Here is an 18,596-nt window from a genome sequence, read left to right as displayed (position 1 = left end):
ATTCTATCTTACGAAGTCAAAAATACGAAAAAGGTTTGCACAATCCTCAAACCCAAACAGGGCTCATGTGCAGGACAAAGGAGATTAACTAAAGCAAAAAACAAACGTAATGTCCACACACTGATATGACTGCTCCAGAAAAGTATTTATTGCAGGTCTTTGCCTGACGAAGACCTGATGGTCAAAAACGATGCAATAAATACTTTTCTGGAGCAGTCATATCAGTGTGCGGACATTACGTTTGTTTTTTACATTCTATCTTACACCTTGAATTTATATGATTGTACACATCTTAATAATTATTTTCAATACATTTTTCAAATAAAGTTAAAAGCTGTTTCTTATGCTCACCAAATCTGCATTTATTTGGTCAAATTTCTTTACAATTATTAATATTGTTAAATATTATTACAATTTAAAATAACTGTTTTCTATTTTAATACGTTTTAACACTAGAAGTGCCAGAATTCCATAACTACTAGAACTGCCGCAAGCAGTTTGATATATATATATCAAAATAACAGGATTTATTTGAAATATAAATATTTGTAACAATTTAAAAGTTTTTACTGTCACTTTTGATCGGTTAAATGAATCCTTAATAAAAGTATATCTTTTCTTATCTATTTATTTTATATAAGTTGTAGACACGTAACTTTTAGGGCATTTTGCTTCATCACATAATATGTCACATAATAATAGTGACACATAATAATATCACACACAAAGCGAGTGATCAAGAGATGTGGGCACCAGTGTGTATCCATCGGTGATCCTGCCCCTTTATACACATTATTGGGTGACATTGTCTGCATGTTGCACTGTTATGAGTCATGGCTGTTATTCATAACACTGTGGTTGTATTGTGTGATTCAGCTGAGCTGGGTGATTTCAGTGAGGCAGAGAATTTGCCGGGATACCTGTCTGAGTTCCGCTTCATCCCCAACCAGCCTCAGGGCTTTGAAAAAGATGTCACCAAACATCACCAGCAACACAAGTAAGAGTCACCGCTCTAAACTTACTCTGGCTGAACTCTGGCCAACCCTGTCACTGTCACTATTATAATCAAATATTCCTTCCAGCACATTACATTGCTGTCAGAAATTTGCCACAATGGAGGAGTCTGGTTGATTTCACATATGGCTTTATGAATATTCATGAACACTTCACATGTGCTTTGTCAGTGCTCATTACTTAGTACGTACAGTGTAGAGCTGTGCTGAGAACAGGAAGCTCATTGTACTCCACGTCTTTGCCATACTGACAAATCGGTGGATTCTCAAAGATTTACACAAGCATTTTGTACACACATACCTCTACTACACTGTCTTGTGATGTGAATCTGAAGCATATGTCTTCATTTTTTACCTTTTATTCTCCCCTTTTTTGGCCTGGGCACAGTGGACTTAACCCAGCACAGTCTGAATTCAATTATCTGAACACGGCACGAACGTTGGAACTCTACGGAGTGGAACTGCACTATGCAAGGGTAAGTGTGCCAGTGCTGTTCCATTATGTATCTACACACAAGCCTCTTTGTATAGAAAGAGAATCATTGAAACGAGCTCATTTCTGGTCTGTTCCGCACACAAAGCTATTGTATAGCTTCAGAAGGCTTTGTACTTTCATTGTATGGGAAAGAGCATTTTGCATAGCTTTTATGTACCATGAAAGTAAGAAGTAAGAAAATAGTTTTCACTTTTGGGTGGACTAACACTTTAAACGACATTACACAACACAGTTTCGAAACCGTTTAATGATCCTCATTAATAATTTCTCTCTCTCGCTCTGTTCCTGCTTTCAGGATCAAAGCAACACAGAGATTTTCATAGGCTTGATATCAGCTGGCATTGCCATCTTCAAGAACAGGGTACGAATCAACTACTTTCCATGGTAAGTGAACTTGCCTACTTTGTGTAATTCGGGTTCAAGTCATGAAGTGTAATGACTGTGGCTGAGGTTGCAAACTGAGCCAGTTTGAATGTTAAGCATTGCTGTCAGCCTCAAGGCATCCTTGAATGAAGATTTCCAGTTCAAAATGTAGTTTTTGTTGCTGTAAGTTTTTGTGTTAATGTGTTATTTTAACTAGGCGTCAGTTTGCCTGTCAACGCTGAATGTTTAAATGCTTCACAATGTAGGACAATATAATCTGATAAGAACATTATATATTATTCACTCTTAATTGTTCTATAACTATATAACTTAGTTTCTATTGATTTATTGATTTTGTCAACTTTTAAAATATGTGCATATCTATATTTTGTTATTAAGACTAAATGTTCAGACATTTTTAGATTTTCCATGTTTTGGTTGCACTCATTTCAAATTGTGAGAAGTGGAATGGATAAAAGCCTCTGCTAAATGATCAAATGTAAGTGTAAATAGCGGCACCCAAATCCTCATCAGCCAAAGCTTCCCCCCACCCCACACCAGCAGACTGTTTTTCTGGCACACAAGGCCCAGCTGCTCCTGTAGCTGTTGTCCAAGCACCTCCCATTTGAAATACACGCACAGATGCTTTCCAGGCAAACTATGTTTAGCCCAGAAGAGAAACAGGGGCTGTTTACCACAGATGTCAACTAAGCTCTCAGGGCAAACGGTTGCGCTTATTGATTATTTTATCGCTCACCACTGTAGTTCATAAAGTTCAATAGTGATGGTTAAAAAGAGTAAATGTATACAACACTGACTATGGATGCACACAAATATGTGGATGTTCAGTTTGACCAACTTGAGGCAACACTGTTGCTGTACTATTTGTGTGTGACAGAATGTGTCATAAGTGGTTGACACTCCTCCAGCATGTGTTTATTCAGACATTTGAGAGTGTGTGTGTGTGTGTGTTGTGTTGAATATAAGTATGTAGCTTCACTCTGAGTCATATTTTAATAGGAGTAATGCTTAGAGAGACACAAAGGGCCATGAAATGGGTCAGGGAATTTTAACAGCGCATAAATGTGTTTGTTGCTGCCCTGCAACAATGCAATGTGTTTTTGTGTTACCAATAAATTCTTGTTTTTTTTCTTCTCTATTTTAGGTTGAAGATTGTTAAAATATCTTTTAAATGCAAACAGTTTTTCATCCAGTTAAGAAAAGAGGCGGTAAGTGGTACACTTTTTTTTTTCTGTAATTCTAGATCAATTAATCATCGCAACTTAAAACAGCTTTCACAACACATTTAACTTATGTAATGTAATGCATTTCTGAGTAAACCAGGAAACATAATCTGAGACATATATGATACATATCACAAAACAAAGGTCGCCATTCACAAAATGTAGGGCATTATATTGACTGCACAAATAATTAAATAATTAAATAACTAAATAAATATTAATGTTTTAAAATTATTATATTAAAACAGTATACATTTATAATATTAAAAATATAATTTATTCTTGTGTAATGTGTGGCAGCACATTTGCATATGTGTGAAGTGAACGTTCAATTTAAACTACAATATTTTTGTATTAAAAATACATTTGCTGATAACTATGTAAAATCATAAGATGACTCCAAAAGACATCATCACTCCCATTTAGAAACTGCAGAGAGTGGTAATTCCTATTAATAAATCATCTCAGTCAATATCAAATTAAATAGCATAATGGCTCGCTCCCATAGCACCACTGATCTTTGTTTATTTGAAATCCCTCTGTAATTACTGCCCTGCTGTCAGTGACGATGCAGAGAGAGATAGACACTCTTTACAGCTTATTAATTATGGAGAGTAGATGATGCATTTTGCATGTGGGGGAGCAGGATGCGACCTGACATCAGAACTATGCTGATTGCTGAGACTCGATGAAAACCTGTGTGCCTGAACCGGGTTTCAACTGTGTCACAGACCCTCTGCTGGAGACCTCAAAACACCCCGGCGGTGTGAATAATGCACAGGGACCTTTCAGAAGCAGTTGTACTAAAAGCAGAACTCAATGATGTCATGATCCATAATTGATGCCCAGATGGCAGAGCTTGGCTGAGTGGGTCCGATTTCCCTGGACCTGGGTCACAGGCCCTGCGATTTGTACAACCAAAAACAGTCTGGGAAGTGCATTTACCCCCCTCTGGAGTCCCCAGTGACCAATGGAGCCTTGCAGATTGGAGTGTCAGGCCTGATAGGTCTATCCAGAGCAGAGGTTTCTGGATACTTTGGCTAGGTTTCAAACGGAGGCCCAAGTTAAGAGCAAAACAAGACGACATAATGTGTGTAACGTTCAGAGCAGGGAATGTAAATGACATCTCCTGTTTTTTGGGTTAAGCATGCAGTATGCTTGGTTTAACCGCCTCAAGATCCTTCCTTCTTTTTTTGCCTACAGCACGAGACAAGAGATACATTGCTCGGTTTCAACATGGTCAACTACCGAGCCTGTAAGAATCTCTGGAAGGCCTGTGTTGAACACCACACCTTTTTCCGGCTAGATCGGCCCGTTCCTCCACAGAAGAACTTCTTTGCGCACTACTTCAGTTTGGGCTCCAAGTTCCGTTACTGGTAAGACGTTCCTCCAGTGTTCCTACACATCCACAGCCCTTTGCATTTCTTTTTAAAAGGGGCCAGATAAAGTGCATGTAGTTTGAGGAAGTGCAGCTTGTTATGAATTGCTGTCAGTTATCAACAGTTAAGATTTTTATTCTACTTGCCCACTCAGGCCATTCCTTTTCACTTTTTCACTTGCCCAAAAACAAAACAGAAGAAAATTATGTATTTTAATATTTGTATGAATTTAAAAGTGTATACATATATATATATATAATAAATAAATACATTTAAAATAAAGAAATCAAATTAAATATTTGATAAACGTAACATAGACATGTTACGTTTATTTACGAATAAAATTTGCAATAGCTAGAAAGAAACCCAATTATATTTATATAGGAAACTGTGGCAACAGATCATTCTTGTTGTTGAACCAGGGTTATGTAGAACAATGTAAAAGTTATTCTTACAAATCTCAAAACTTTTATTTTGTGTGGCATGCACGTTTAATTTTTTCTGCTGAGGGAGGCCACAGTCACCAGAAAGCTTGACCTTCGTCGACATCAACAAATACTCTAGTAAATCATGGGGATAAACTCTTGAAAAATAGATGATGCTCTTTAAGCCACTTTTAGATGTAGGGAAACTAGGATGAGGAGGTGATCAATAATTCATCTTGCAATGCTTTCTAGATTTATTAGTGTTTATTGGTGCTCTCTATAGTATACTGAAACATTGAACTCTGTAGCTTTGAGCAGCAAGAGCCTCATATAAAATGAGGCCATTCACAGAATTGGAGGTGTCAGGCAGGAAAGTCACATTATATGTTGTGAAATATGGATTGAATCCTGACCAACATTGTACATCTCTTCACAGTGGGAGGACGGAAGCACAATCTGTTCAGTATGGCAAGGAGAAGGGAATCAAGGACAGAGTGTTTGCAAGGTAATGTGAGCTTGTACTTAAGGGATTTTGTGTTGGTGACCGGTTATGATATGGTTCTTCAGTTAATGATCATTAACATATTTGGTCTAAAAGAGTATTTATTTCTGTGGAAGTGTGAACTTTCTTATAAAATATACTACCAGCTGGTGAGGAGGAGTGACTTGGTTCAGCAGGTGAACTTTAGAAGGATCTTTACTCGCAGCTTTGAGATGTTTGTATCAAAGTCCTTTTTAAGTAAATCAGTTCACTCAGTGGTCACTGTCTTAGTAACACCCCCGAGTAGATGGTTTCAGTCACGAAAGTACAGCTCCTATCTACTAGAAATCTCCAAAACTGTTTGCCTAGCTTATGTTTCAGTCATGCGAATAAAATCACTACTACTGACAACAGTGTAATGTGTAATGGAACTTCTTTAGCTCGAATCAGGCTACTATAATGCTAACATAGACTACAATTCAAAAATTTAGTAAGTTTAATTTTTTTTATTTTTATTTTTTTTTACAAATTGCTATTGGTTTTTTTGAAATGGAAATCTTTTTTTTAATCTTTTACTTAATTGCTGAATAAAATTAATTTCTTAAAAAATACACGTATATTGACCCCAAACTTTTGAACTGTAGAGTACATGAACATTATAGAGCAAAAAGACCAGGTCATGCCTTTGTCAATAGAGAATTATTGAATAATGAGTTACTGCTCAATCAAATCATATTAAAATTTCCAATATAATCTAATACTTTCACCAAATTGTTGACAATGACATTTGTTATGCATTTTTTTTTAGAGTCTAATATCCTTTCTGAAAAGCCTTTCATTTTTTTTACTATCTTTTACGACTTTTCAAAAATGTAATGCTTTATGCACTTGAGTTGTTTGAAATGTTAACAAATACAAAATTCTCAAGTAATGAGCATAGTCAAACTTGTATTTGTTCTTTTTTTATCTCAAAATAATGATGAAATTGGCAGTAGATTGTTCTGTCTGACTGTCAGAGTGGATACTGGTATAACAGAACAAAATATGACAGCGCTCTTGAATTTTAGGTGTGTTTTCTGTGCTAAAAAGAGATCTCTCACTAGGGGTTACTGTGTCTAAATGTACTGAACGTCTGCAGTTAAACATTCAAAATATAAATGTAACGTAGTACAATATCTCAGGAGAACATAAAGGTAAAATGATACTCAGAATTCAGTTTAAAAAGAACCTGATCTCTGTCAAATTAGATAATAGTAATCTGGAATATCTAACTGCCTTACCTCAGACAGTTAACACAAGCTTATAATTGACCTTAGCCTTTGGTTCTACTGGGGTATGGCAGAGATTAACAGAATGCATTTCATCTCTCAGATCTCCCAGCAAGCCCCTGGACAGAAAGTTGATGGGTGTGACAGACTGGGAAGCAGTGAGCAGGAACTCACTGTCTGAAGAGAGGCTGGAGACCCAAAGCCTGCCCACCCGCTCCCCCCCTGGGACACCCAACCAGTGAGTGCCTCTCCGTTTCATCGAAACTTTCAACCTAATGAGCAAAGACACTGCAGGGTGCTTTGGGGTGATGGGGGTGGGGGGGAGACAAGTGTGTAAGCTGTATGTAAGTGAATCTCACAATTGCAATTATTCACATTTCACTCCAAAAAAAAGAAGAAATTATACTTTGCAAAAAGAAAATGACTAAATCAGCACAAAGGCACTAAAAATAATTTAACTACTATGTAAACTTATTTCATGCAAAAACATGGTCCTGAAAAGGCTTAAATTCCTAAAGCAAAATATATTATAACTGTAATGATTTTTTCTTTGACTTGGGGGTAAAATACGACCTAGATATGTTCTTGACAGGTTTTGTGAGTTTTACCTATGCAGAAAGTCAGGGAGTCAGACAGCTGTTCAAGGAGCTCTAATGAAAACTGTCACTCTCAGTCAAAGATTCAGAGATGGACTTCAGCATTATCAGTAAACTAACAGTGACTTTGTTTTCAGGAAGAAAGAGGGACTGTATGAATGCAGTAAAAAAAAAAAAAAATAGGGTTAGAGTTAACATTTCATCATATGTTATAATGCACTGCACTCTTTACAGTCACTATAAATGCTACTGTGAAAAATGTATTTGTTTTAATAGGTAAGAACACCTTAGCCAGAGGATTTGTATTTACTCATAAAACAAACAGCTGAAAATGATTACAGCAACTATAAATGTTCTGTCAGCAGTAGAAACTCCTTATTTGTGCAAGAGGGTGCCCGGCTACGGCCCTCTTCCATGGGTCACCTGGTGGACCATGTCATCCATGCCTCCCCCAGCCTTCCTCTTTTCTCCAATCACAAATCAGCTTCCTCTACACAAGCGAACAGCATCAGCCTGGAGTCTACGCCGTAAGTACTTCCTCTTATTCAGAAGGAAAACAGTCCATCCTCAAGAACTGGCTTTGATAACGCTTTATTATTATTGATGGTGCTTCCTAAGGTTCCCCTTGTGTTCATACTTAAGCAACCACCCAGAACTAACTAGTAACGATCTAGTGACCGCCCACAATACCCCAGCAACAACATAGCAATGCGTGGATTATGCCTTTTAAAGGATAAGACTCTCCAGATGTCGTAGTCCGACGGATGAAATGCTGATATTTTTATTCAAAGTAATTTCAGTGACAGTTTATTTTAATCTTTCAGTAGAATACCCCTGAAAACCAACTCTTTTTGCAGACGTTTGGTATACTTGCTTTTTTTATTAATGTGCTTTGTATTGCATTTCAAGACTTGAATGTTTGCTTATCCATACCGCAGTGCCGCTCTAACTTATTGAAACATTAAATCATTTCAGTTATTATAAACTCTATTTAGAGAAGCCACATAATTTAGTGTAAAAAAACAGAAGTGCAAGTCTGTTCCTCAAATGGGAAAAGTGGTTTTTCTGCACCAAAACCATCTTATATTGGCTGTTTGTTTTGTCTCTGCCTTCCAATCACGGCTACCACCCTCTGTCTGCGCCCTTAAATGGCCCCGAATGGAAACTAAACGCACGCTGCGCAGCTGTAAAACGTGTTTACCGCTCTCATAGTGTAGGGCACAGAGCTTTGGTTTTTAACGGTGCATGGTAAACATGTCAAGCCTTTTGTGATCCTCTTGAATAGGTCTGCAGTATACTTAAGCCTAATGACATTGCCAGTGGCAGATAGGCTGTTTGCATGACATGTGGTGGTTTTGACTTTGTTTGCTGAGCTAGTTTAATTGAAATATAACACCCCACCCCCTTTCCTTTGTTTCACTCTTTAAACCGTTTTAGAAATGACCTGTTTACGGTTGGGGGCATCACCACATAACCTGTCTGATGATGTTCTGAGGCAAAAAAGCAACAACATTATTGTTCTTTGATTGCTTTTTAAATTAGTATTACGGCTCAAAGTAATTTGATAGCGCCTGCAGTGTCACAAAATTTCTTAACATGAATTTTATTGAAAGATTGAGGTGTATTTATATGCCATTTTTAAAGGTCATTTGTCAGAATGTGATGCCAGGAGGATATAATAAGTTAGAAGGTATATTTTGGTTCGAGTTAGATTTTGATTGGTGAGCATTGTTACAATGCTTGCAATTTATTTATTTATTTATACAAAAGTTCATTCATTCTATTCTTTTTTCCCCCCTCGTTTATGTGTTAAAATGTATGCAGTTTAACATATATAAAATAGCACAACACCATGTCCTAACCAGCCACAGCTGCAGAATGTAATGTGCAATTGGACGTTTTGTCAAGTGCTTGGTTTCTAATTATGTGGTATTGCTGACCTACCAATATTCATATGCTATGAATATTGTCGGCTCTGTGATGAATTGCTTATGCTTTGCTTTTGTAAGTCAATTTGGATAAAAGCATCTGCTGAATTCATAAATGTATAAATTGCTTTGGATAGCCCCGCCCACAATAAAATCTCATAAGTCCAACATCTGGTTCTAAATGTGTATTATACATCAAATGTGTGTTCGGACACGGTTGTAGTTAAATCATCTTCACACAAAAAATGTGTAAAGTGTAAAATATATTATTTTATAAAATATAAAATATGTTTTTACACATTAAACCTGGTAAAATTACCAGATTGACTTTTCCTGTAAATAGATAAACGTGCTGTTCACACAAGCATCGGCGTTCAGTCTTATTACCGGAAGGATATTTACACTTCAGTACCAGAATACTGGCAAACTCTGTAATGTCAATCATCAGAAATTAAACACTGCACTGAATAGAAGCACTTTAGTTTCACTAACTTCTGAGTGTCAGGCGTAAGGGGATGATCACAGAGAACGTGTTTTGCTCTTAAAAACATGAGACGCATAACACTGTAGTTACTATAGTACAGCCGTAACTAAGCTATAGTGCGAAAAATTAACTCCAGCGCCACAGTGTTAATGAGTGGAAATGAAGGCTGGGTCTTTAGTGTGACGTGGCGCAATGGTCAGAATGGTCTGTCTAGAACGTTTACATAGAAAAACAATTAAAAGCAGCAGATCTTACTGTAAACATCTCCGACAGAGCTTTATGATTGGCCCAAAGCAGGCTTCTTATGTCAGCACGTCGTGACCTAACCCTGAATAATCCTTTTTTTTTTTTTTCACATATTGCATCATACCATTAATTTACTAGTAATGTTACAACTTCTCAAACTGGAAAATTGCCAGAACTGATTTACGTTTTTTTGGAAAAGGTCCTGTTCCCGTGAACTCGGAACGGTAATTTACTGTCAGTTTACCTGTACGTGTAAAAGGGGCTATTAACTGTAATCGGGAAGTGAGAGTTTGGCATATCTTAGGGTCTGTGTTGGAGATGTTTATTGGGCCGGTAAATGTCATTCATCTTTCTGCTTTCTTAGTTTATTTATATATCATTTAAAGGAACTGAATATGAATAGATATATTTTATAACACACAGATTTATGCATAGCTCATGCTCCACAATGCATGCAATGCTTTCTCTTCTGTTTTAACTTCCTGTTCACCTAAAGAATAGACCAACATGCAGACACACACACACACACACACACACACACACACACTGATACTTGTTAGTCTGTCACATTTCCAAATGATGACATAACCACCTGCTGTAGATACTCAGAACCCAGCAGCAGAACTAAATTCTCGATTCATGAAACTATCCGGCTCATACGAATCATTTGTTTGAGAATTGGACAACACTGGTTGTGTTGTATGTCCCTGCTGTCTGTACATAAACAGACATTTGCTCTGTGACCTTTGGCCTTTGCTCTGTATGTGTGTGATGTGTTCAGTTTGGGTCACTTTCTGACACCATGCTAGGGTGCAGTAGCGGCTCCTGACCGTAAATTTAGCTAGGGCAGATTCTGGGTTAGCGCTAGTTTATAATAAACATTTGTAAGCCTTATATTCTAATCGCAGAACACACACAGAAAACTTTTGGCAGAGGTTGTGTTATTCAGCCTGAGAGTGGCACTCTAGTGTTGACTGACAGGCTTTAAGTACACACGACACATGCATAGAATGCTATCTTAGAATTGCCTTAATGCAGTATTTATTGCTTCCAAATGTTGTTTTAAAATATTACAAGTTGTGGAGGAATTCCAGTGAGGAAAAGAAAGCCATGTCTATTCTCAAACATAAAACAAACACAACAGAACTATAAAAAGCTATTTACATGAGCACGCTTAAGGATTTATACTTTCATTAATTTGATACGCTAGTCCACATAGGAAGAACAGACATGCCAACTAGTTACTGACCTGATGCAGACTAATATACACAAAGCTGAAGCTTATTAATATCGTCTTGGTCTGGAGCGAGGTTTACGCAAGGTAATGTGAAAACAAACGGGGCTGCCTGAAATCGGCCCCAATGGCTCTCAATCAGATCACGCTGCAGTTCCATTTTTCACCACATATTTATTTACATGGGAAACCTATGGGGCGCTGTAGAGCTGGGGAGGGCTCAGGAACCCGCTGCCTCACTTAGCATCATTATACATGCCTGCAGAAGCCATACATTAAGTTTTAATATATCCTTCTCACTTTACGACTTAAAATCTGAAAAATATTTGTTGCAGAATGCTGAACACATTTACAATTGATTGATTGATTCAGTTTATATAGTTTATCTATATTTTGGATGAATATTTTGACGAGCCATGGCTGCTGGGGTGAAAACATGACTAGAAATAAATAAAAAAAGCCTAACGGGGTCAGTAAGAGCCGACGCACACATTGAGATGCGCACACTCGTATACCCCATATCCAAACACACACTCAGATACTCGTGACCCCCATGGTGTGGTGTTCATTGGAAGTGTGTGCCCAAGTGTGAAAGCTAAAACAATGTGTTGAATAATTCAGTGGTTCACTGGATTGTCACAGTATAATGTGTTCAGTTCAACTGAATTAAATATATTGAGCTGAATTGTGCTAGACCTGTTTGATGTCTCTGCTAGCTTTTTGCTACTGCTAAACTTTTACGAAGCTTCATTCATGTGTTGGACAAAAATAATGGTATTGGAACCATTTTATTAAAGGGATATTTCACCACAAAATGAACATTGACATCATTTACTCACCCTCGTGTTGATCCAAACATGTATAATTTTCTTTTTATCTAGCAAATCGAAAGGAGATGTTTTATAGAATGTTTTGATGCTCTTCTCAATGAAATGCAAGCATAAATATATTTATATTTATTATATATATTTTTATTCTCCCTGAATATAATAGGTCTCCGGAAGGCGTCGAAGGACCGCCTCCTGCCCTCCCACCCAAACAGTCCCGGAAGAACCTGAGCCAGCTTATACTGTCCCACTCCCAACAGGACTTGGACAACCACATCAACGAAATGTACGATGTCCCCATAGCAACAGACAAGACCATGGTAAGAATACATCCACTGACTCACTCGACCCAGACTCTTTGTGCTGCTTTGTTGTTCCTTTTTCCAAAGTTGGCATTAATAGTCCAGCGTCCCTCCCTTCTATGGTACACCGCTGATGTGGTTGTTCTCTCAAAAAGTTATAAAACACTGGGTGGTTTGGTGCACGCAGTTCCTTGCACATAAATCATTTTCACTGCCTCAGTGCGAGTTAATATTTCACGTTTTTTATCTGTTAAGATATTTTCTGTCTTTTAAGATAAACACTACGTTTGTGAAAACTAATAGTAATAAAGCATTTTATGTATGTAGTATTTTTCATACATAAAATGCAGGCCAAAGTGCTTCATTCTTTCAGTATGCAATATTTAAAAAAACAAACAAATACAAAATAAGGATGAAATCAAAAGATTGATATAAATTAATAGAGGCGAAAAAAGCTTAAAAAATAAGTGCAGTGACTAAAGGTGATGACACACAGGGCAACTTTTTGAGCAATGTTGCTGGGCAATGTTGCCATCAACGGGCAACCAGATGAGACACAGGGCCCACGACCAATCTAAATTATCCAGATAGAAATTTATTGCCCATTTTCAATGGGAAAGTGCCCAAGCAACAATCGCTCGGCAAGATTGCCCAGCAACATTGCTCAAAAAGTTGCCCTGTGTATCATCACCTTAAAAGGGTTTCAATGTTTTATATAAAAGCTAATTAACTAAGATGTTTTCAAAAGCTATTGTGATCGCTTGGAACTTGGTAAGATTTTCCAGATTTTGGGGGGCGTAATGGCTTATAAGTGGTCTGAGATCAGGTGAAGATGTGCCAATAAAATAGCTCAAACAATGATTTGAAACATGCTCAGAAACTGTAAGAAGGAAGAAATGAAGCAAGCAAGAAAATGTAGGAAGGTGCCAAGTCATACAATGCTTTAAAAAACATATAGAATCCTGTCCTTAATAGAAAATTAATGCAAATTTGGATAAAACAAATGCAATGTGCTGTTTTAAATTTAAAATCAAATATTGACTTTATCGTAATTTTTTCTCTCAAATGTTTAGCCCAATGGTGTCATTCCTCATGACAATCTTGTCCTGATCAAAATGAAACCGGATGAGAACGGGAGATTTGGGTTTAATGTGAAGGTAAAATGCTCAGCATATGTCATTTATTGTAACTGATTGTTGATGATTTAATGATTCCATTGCCTCTTAGAAATCACCTCTCTCTCTCCTTCTCTCCTTTTTAGGGTGGCTCTGATCAGAAGATGCCCATTATTGTGTCTCGAGTAGCACCTGGGACATCGGTATGTTTAATAGACTGTTTATTGTTGTAAATACTGTAGTATTACCCTTTATAGGGCAGCTAGGAATGGATTAAAGCTGAAGACTAATTGAAAGATTAATTGAAGAGTGACCTCTATAGGATTAGCAGTGAACTGCCCTGTGTGTCAATGTTTGGTTTATGCCTGTGTTGAAGGATTTATGCTTCTTTTCATTCAAAATTGCATATGGAGTTTTCCTAGTTGATATTTCTGACTTGATATTAGAACAGTCCAAATGAAGAATTAAGATCTCATCTGTCATCTAGGGTCAAGTAGTTTGAATTTCATCATTTTCTGTCTTTGTCTCCTCTCCAGGCTGATTTGTGTGTGCCTCGACTGAACGAGGGCGATCAAGTTGTGCTGATCAACGGTCGAGATATTGCAGAGCACACGCATGATCAGGTGGTCTTGTTCATCAAGGCCAGCTGTGAGAGCCATTCCGGGGAGCTCCTCCTGTTGGTGCGGCCCAACGGTGAGCACTCACCTGATTAATAAACTAATCTTTTGTTGCCTTCAAGTCATGTTGAAATGACTTCACTACCATTCAAAAGTTAGGGGTCTGTACGATTTTTTTTACGTTTTTGAAAAGTCTCTTAGACTCACCAAGGCTGCATTTATTTGATTAAAAATACAGTAAAAACGCAATATTGTGAAATAATATTTGAATTTAAAATTGCCAATCTTATGTTAATATATTATAATAAAATTTTATTTATTACTGTGATGGCAAAGCTGAATTTTTTCAGCAGCCATTCATTCAGTTTTGATCATGAAAAGATCATTATAATATGCTGATTTGGTGCAGAACAATGTAGTATTATTTCTTAAATATTTTGCTGCTTAATATTTTTTGTGGAAACTGTGATAATATTTTTTATAGTATTATTTGATGAATAGAAAGTTCAGAAGAGCAGCATTAATTTAATTTTAATTAGATGTACTCTACGAACAGTGTGCTCACTTTTGATCAATTCATCCTTGCTGTATAAAAGTCTTTTGAAAAAGTCTTTACTGAGCCCAGTCTTTTGAATGGTGCAATTATGTAAATACTTCGGATGACTAGATATTTTTATTGAAACCTCTTTGAATTGGGGCGCGATGATTAAAGAATCATGGATTTAGTTGTACACGTCCATTTTATTTTGACCAAAATCACTTCAAATGCACACATTATAATTATGATTTCCAAACTTAAGTATAAAGACAGCCTTTGATGTGATTCATTCACTTTTTATGGCTTTTGTTGGGGGTAAATTATTTATTGTCCTTTACACCATGTGGACTTAGCTGCCATCACAATAACTGTTTCTCTGTATGTAGCTATCTATGATGTAGTTGAGGAGAAACTGGAGACAGAGCCTGATTTTCAGTACATCCCAGAGAAATCTCCCACAGACCCATCACAGCTGGACCAGGACGCCTGGAGGGACTCGATGCTGCAGTTAAAGGAGGGTCTTAACAATGCTACTATACTAGCCCAGTTTGATGTGAGTTAACAAATGGATTATTGTCACTCATTCTTTTGAGTTCTAACTAAGTTCATGTTTTTTCTGCCATTTTTTTTTAGTAGCACAGAATCCAGGTTTCAAGTAATTCGATCTTTACGATCAAATGCTTTTACTCCATCAATGATTAAAAAAGCTGTCTTCTGTTCTCCACAGGGAAAAGGCAGTTTAAGCTCATATGCTATTGTTTATCTAAATTGCTCATTTACAGAATGCTCAATCAACAGCAATCAGGGTTATTCAGGATGTGGTCATATCAAAAGAACTTCCTATTACTTCCTGTCTTTCATTAGGCAGCTCTAAAATCTTCCTGTTAGTGTGTGTGGGGTTTGTGTATGTGTATGTTGATAAAATTTGCAATAAAAAAAGGATGGGATGCATGCTTTTTTGCTCATTGTGCTTTTATGTGGCCATGCATGGATTTACACACAAAACACCGGGTGGAATGTGTCCTTGAAGTAATACATTATTGAAATTCTTGGATAGTAAGAGTAAGCAGTCATTCCCACAGAATGCGTTATGCATTCCACTGCACTTCCTTTCTGTTGATTTTATATGTAAACATGCACTAAATGGACATGTTTGACCATTACGCTCACGTCTTTTGCAGCGTCTCGTGCAAGACACAGCGTTCTAAAAATGGCAGAGCTCAAGTTTAAAGTTCAACATTTAAAAAAAAAAAAAATTATTATTTATTCCACTACCCAGCGTCCCATGTGCAAAAACGTGTTCAGATATCTGTAGTGTATGCCCACAGTTCATGTTTTGTAAAGGAAAATGTAATGTATGGAATTTCTGGTCTAATACTTGAAAGTTGAAAAGAAGGCATGAATACAGAAGGTCATACTTAAAGTTTTGTGTCCATTAATGAGTTTTCATTCAATGGGATTTTTGTAGACTGACTGTTTTTGTTTTGTTTTAAAGCAACTGTATCGGAAAAGGCCTGGAATGACAATGTCATGTGCCAAATTACCTCAGAATATTTCCAAAAACCGCTACAGAGACATCTCACCTTGTGAGTATTGCTGCACGCCGTTCCTTTGTACTGATAACCAGTGATAAAAAAAAAAATGAATCAGTTTTTGTTGTTTTCTTGTCAGATGATGCTACTAGAGTCATCTTGAAAGGCACATTTGACTACATCAATGCAAATTACATCAATGTGAGTAGCTCATAATTATTCTATTATCTCGCTGCAAACTCAAGCGCCCAGCGAAAGATGGACTGTGATTAATAGTCTCTCGTAATGTTGTTCTGTCATGTTCGCAGATGGAAATCCCTGCCTCCCGTCTCATAAACCGCTATATCGCCTGTCAGGGGCCGCTGCCCAACACGTGCCCGGATTTCTGGCAGATGACATGGGAGCAGGGCTCCTCTATGGTAGTCATGCTTACTACTCAGGTTGAACGAGGACGTGTATGTATACCTCTTGATGTTTGGCATTCATTTTTATGTCTTTTCTTAACTTTTTGAGCTAACATCATTCCATCCCTTTCTGCCGCAGGTGAAGTGCCATCAGTACTGGCCGAACCCCTCAGGTAGCGCTACGTACGGTGGCTTTCAGGTTTCCTGCCAGACTGAGGAGGGAAACTCTGCTTTCTTGGTTCGAGATATGACTCTTACTCACATTGAGGTGAGTGTATCACAGATTTGCTTGTCAACAGTCAGTATCATTCTTAATTCGACTTGAACCATGTAATGTTGCAGTTCCTAATAAAGTTACAAACTGGTGTTTGATTTACTTGCTTAAAGGGATGGTTCATCCAAAAATAAAAATAAAAAAATCATAATTTACTCACCCTCATGTCATTCTGAACCTGTGTGGCATTCTGTCTTCTGTGGAACACAAAAGAAGATATTTTGAAGAAAGTTGGTAACCAAACAGTTTTGGTGCCCATTGACTTCCAGTGTATGGACGGGAAAAAAAATACATTTCTCAAAATGTATTCTTTTATGTTCCACAGAAGAAATAAAGTAACAACATGAGGGTGAGTAAATGTTGACACAATTTCCTTTTTTTTTTTGGGTGAACTATCACTTCCCACCAATGTTTATTTGCAGTAGGCACTTGGAAAATGTTAATATTGGACTCTGGGATCTTGTTTACAGTGTATCATTTGCTATGATGCCATTATAACCATGTCGTTTTTTTGTTTGCTGTTTTGTTGTTTGTGCTGTTAGAGTGGGGAGAGCAGGGAATTGACCCAAATCCAGTACCTGGCATGGCCTGATCACGGTGTACCAGATGACTCAACGGACTTCCTGGATTTCGTGGCTCTGGTCCGGAATAAACGAGCTGGGAAGGACGAGCCCGTTGTGGTCCACTGCAGGTATTTCATATATCTATATCACAAAGTAGTTTTTAAATGTAGTTGTTCAAAGAGAATCACAGTGTAATCAAGTTTTCCTCTCCCTCCCTCTGCTCCGTCCCAGTGCTGGGATTGGCCGGACGGGAGTTCTCATCACCATGGAGACGGCAATGTGTCTGATGGAGTGCAGTCAGCCGGTGTATCCGTTAGACATTGTGAGAACCATGCGGGATCAGAGGGCCATGATGATTCAGACGCCTGTAAGTCCCACCCACCCTCTTTTGTCCTGTCATATCCCCCATCAGTCATCCATTAAGGGTTTATCATTGGCTTTCTGTCTTCATTTGCGGAGACATGGCTGAATACGGCACAGCCAATGATGACATGTTAAATAAACAATCAAAAAAATCATTTGAAGTGACATTTTCACTGACATTTAAAATGCAGCTACAGGCCGTTGGCTTGAAGAAGAGTTGCTGTAGCAGGGGTTCTTGTCCAGGCTGGGACTCCCAGAGCTTGAGACAATGATGCAGCTGTGATTTCAGCATGATTCATGAATGAGGCCTGTCTGCCCAGAGGGTGCTGACCATGAGACAACACTAATTAGACAACAGGAAGAAGAAAGGGCTGATGCTCAGTGAAAACACTTGTGCACTACATGCCCACTCTGTTCTTTTTCATTAGTGGTGTTGCTAAAGCATCACTCTTTCTATTGCTCATACACTACCGTTTAAACATTTGGGGTCAGAAATATATTTTTTTAAGAATTATTAGTAATTGTACTCAGCAAGCATACATTAAAGTGTCAAATTATCAATTATTATTATTACAAAAAATATATTTCAAATAAATGTTGGTCTTTTTAACTTTCTATTTATCAAAGAATCCTAAAAAATGTATCACAGTTTCCACAAAAATATTAAGCAGCACAACCATTTTCAACATTGCAACATAATAAGAAATGTTACCTTGAGCAGCAAATCAGCATATTAGGATGATTTCTGAAGGATCATGTGGCAGTGTAGACTGGAATAATGGCAGCTGAAAAATTTAGCTTTGCCATCACAGGAATAAATTACATTTTAAAATATATTAAGATAGAAAACTATTATTTTAAGTTGTAATAATATTAATATAAGGGCAATATTACTATTTTTACT

General features: G+C 37.4%; 1 protein-coding gene across 3 annotated transcripts in view; it reads left to right on the top strand.

Moving 5' to 3' along the window:
* The window catches only part of ptpn4a (protein tyrosine phosphatase non-receptor type 4a), a 48,471-nt gene that overhangs the window by 27,274 nt on the left and 2,601 nt on the right, over positions 1-18,596 (top strand). For 2 of the 3 annotated variants that reach the window (XR_014607400.1, XM_084121490.1), the window contains exons 8-26: positions 877-997; positions 1,402-1,489; positions 1,805-1,893; positions 3,038-3,101; positions 4,320-4,492; positions 5,357-5,425; positions 6,773-6,907; positions 7,628-7,792; positions 12,151-12,304; positions 13,360-13,443; positions 13,548-13,604; positions 13,938-14,094; positions 14,943-15,109; positions 16,052-16,142; positions 16,228-16,289; positions 16,397-16,543; positions 16,632-16,760; positions 17,309-17,457; positions 17,561-17,696. Coding sequence is in view for 2 of the 3 variants with exons in the window: in XM_084121490.1 (XP_083977616.1) it covers positions 877-997; positions 1,402-1,489; positions 1,805-1,893; positions 3,038-3,101; positions 4,320-4,492; positions 5,357-5,425; positions 6,773-6,907; positions 7,628-7,792; positions 12,151-12,304; positions 13,360-13,443; positions 13,548-13,604; positions 13,938-14,094; positions 14,943-15,109; positions 16,052-16,142; positions 16,228-16,289; positions 16,397-16,543; positions 16,632-16,760; positions 17,309-17,457; positions 17,561-17,696 (2,237 nt within the window). In the remaining variant the exon portion in view is untranslated. The remainder of the gene's footprint in view (positions 1-876; positions 998-1,401; positions 1,490-1,804; positions 1,894-3,037; positions 3,102-4,319; positions 4,493-5,356; positions 5,426-6,772; positions 6,908-7,627; positions 7,793-12,150; positions 12,305-13,359; positions 13,444-13,547; positions 13,605-13,937; positions 14,095-14,942; positions 15,110-16,051; positions 16,143-16,227; positions 16,290-16,396; positions 16,544-16,631; positions 16,761-17,308; positions 17,458-17,560; positions 17,697-18,596) is intronic. The other variant, XM_084121491.1, reaches the window with a different exon arrangement.

Source organism: Abramis brama (assembly GCF_963993115.1).
Source record: "Abramis brama genome assembly, chromosome: 8".
Classification (NCBI taxonomy): Eukaryota; Metazoa; Chordata; class Actinopteri; order Cypriniformes; family Leuciscidae; genus Abramis; species Abramis brama.
This window is presented reverse-complemented; position numbering and strand designations above follow the sequence as displayed.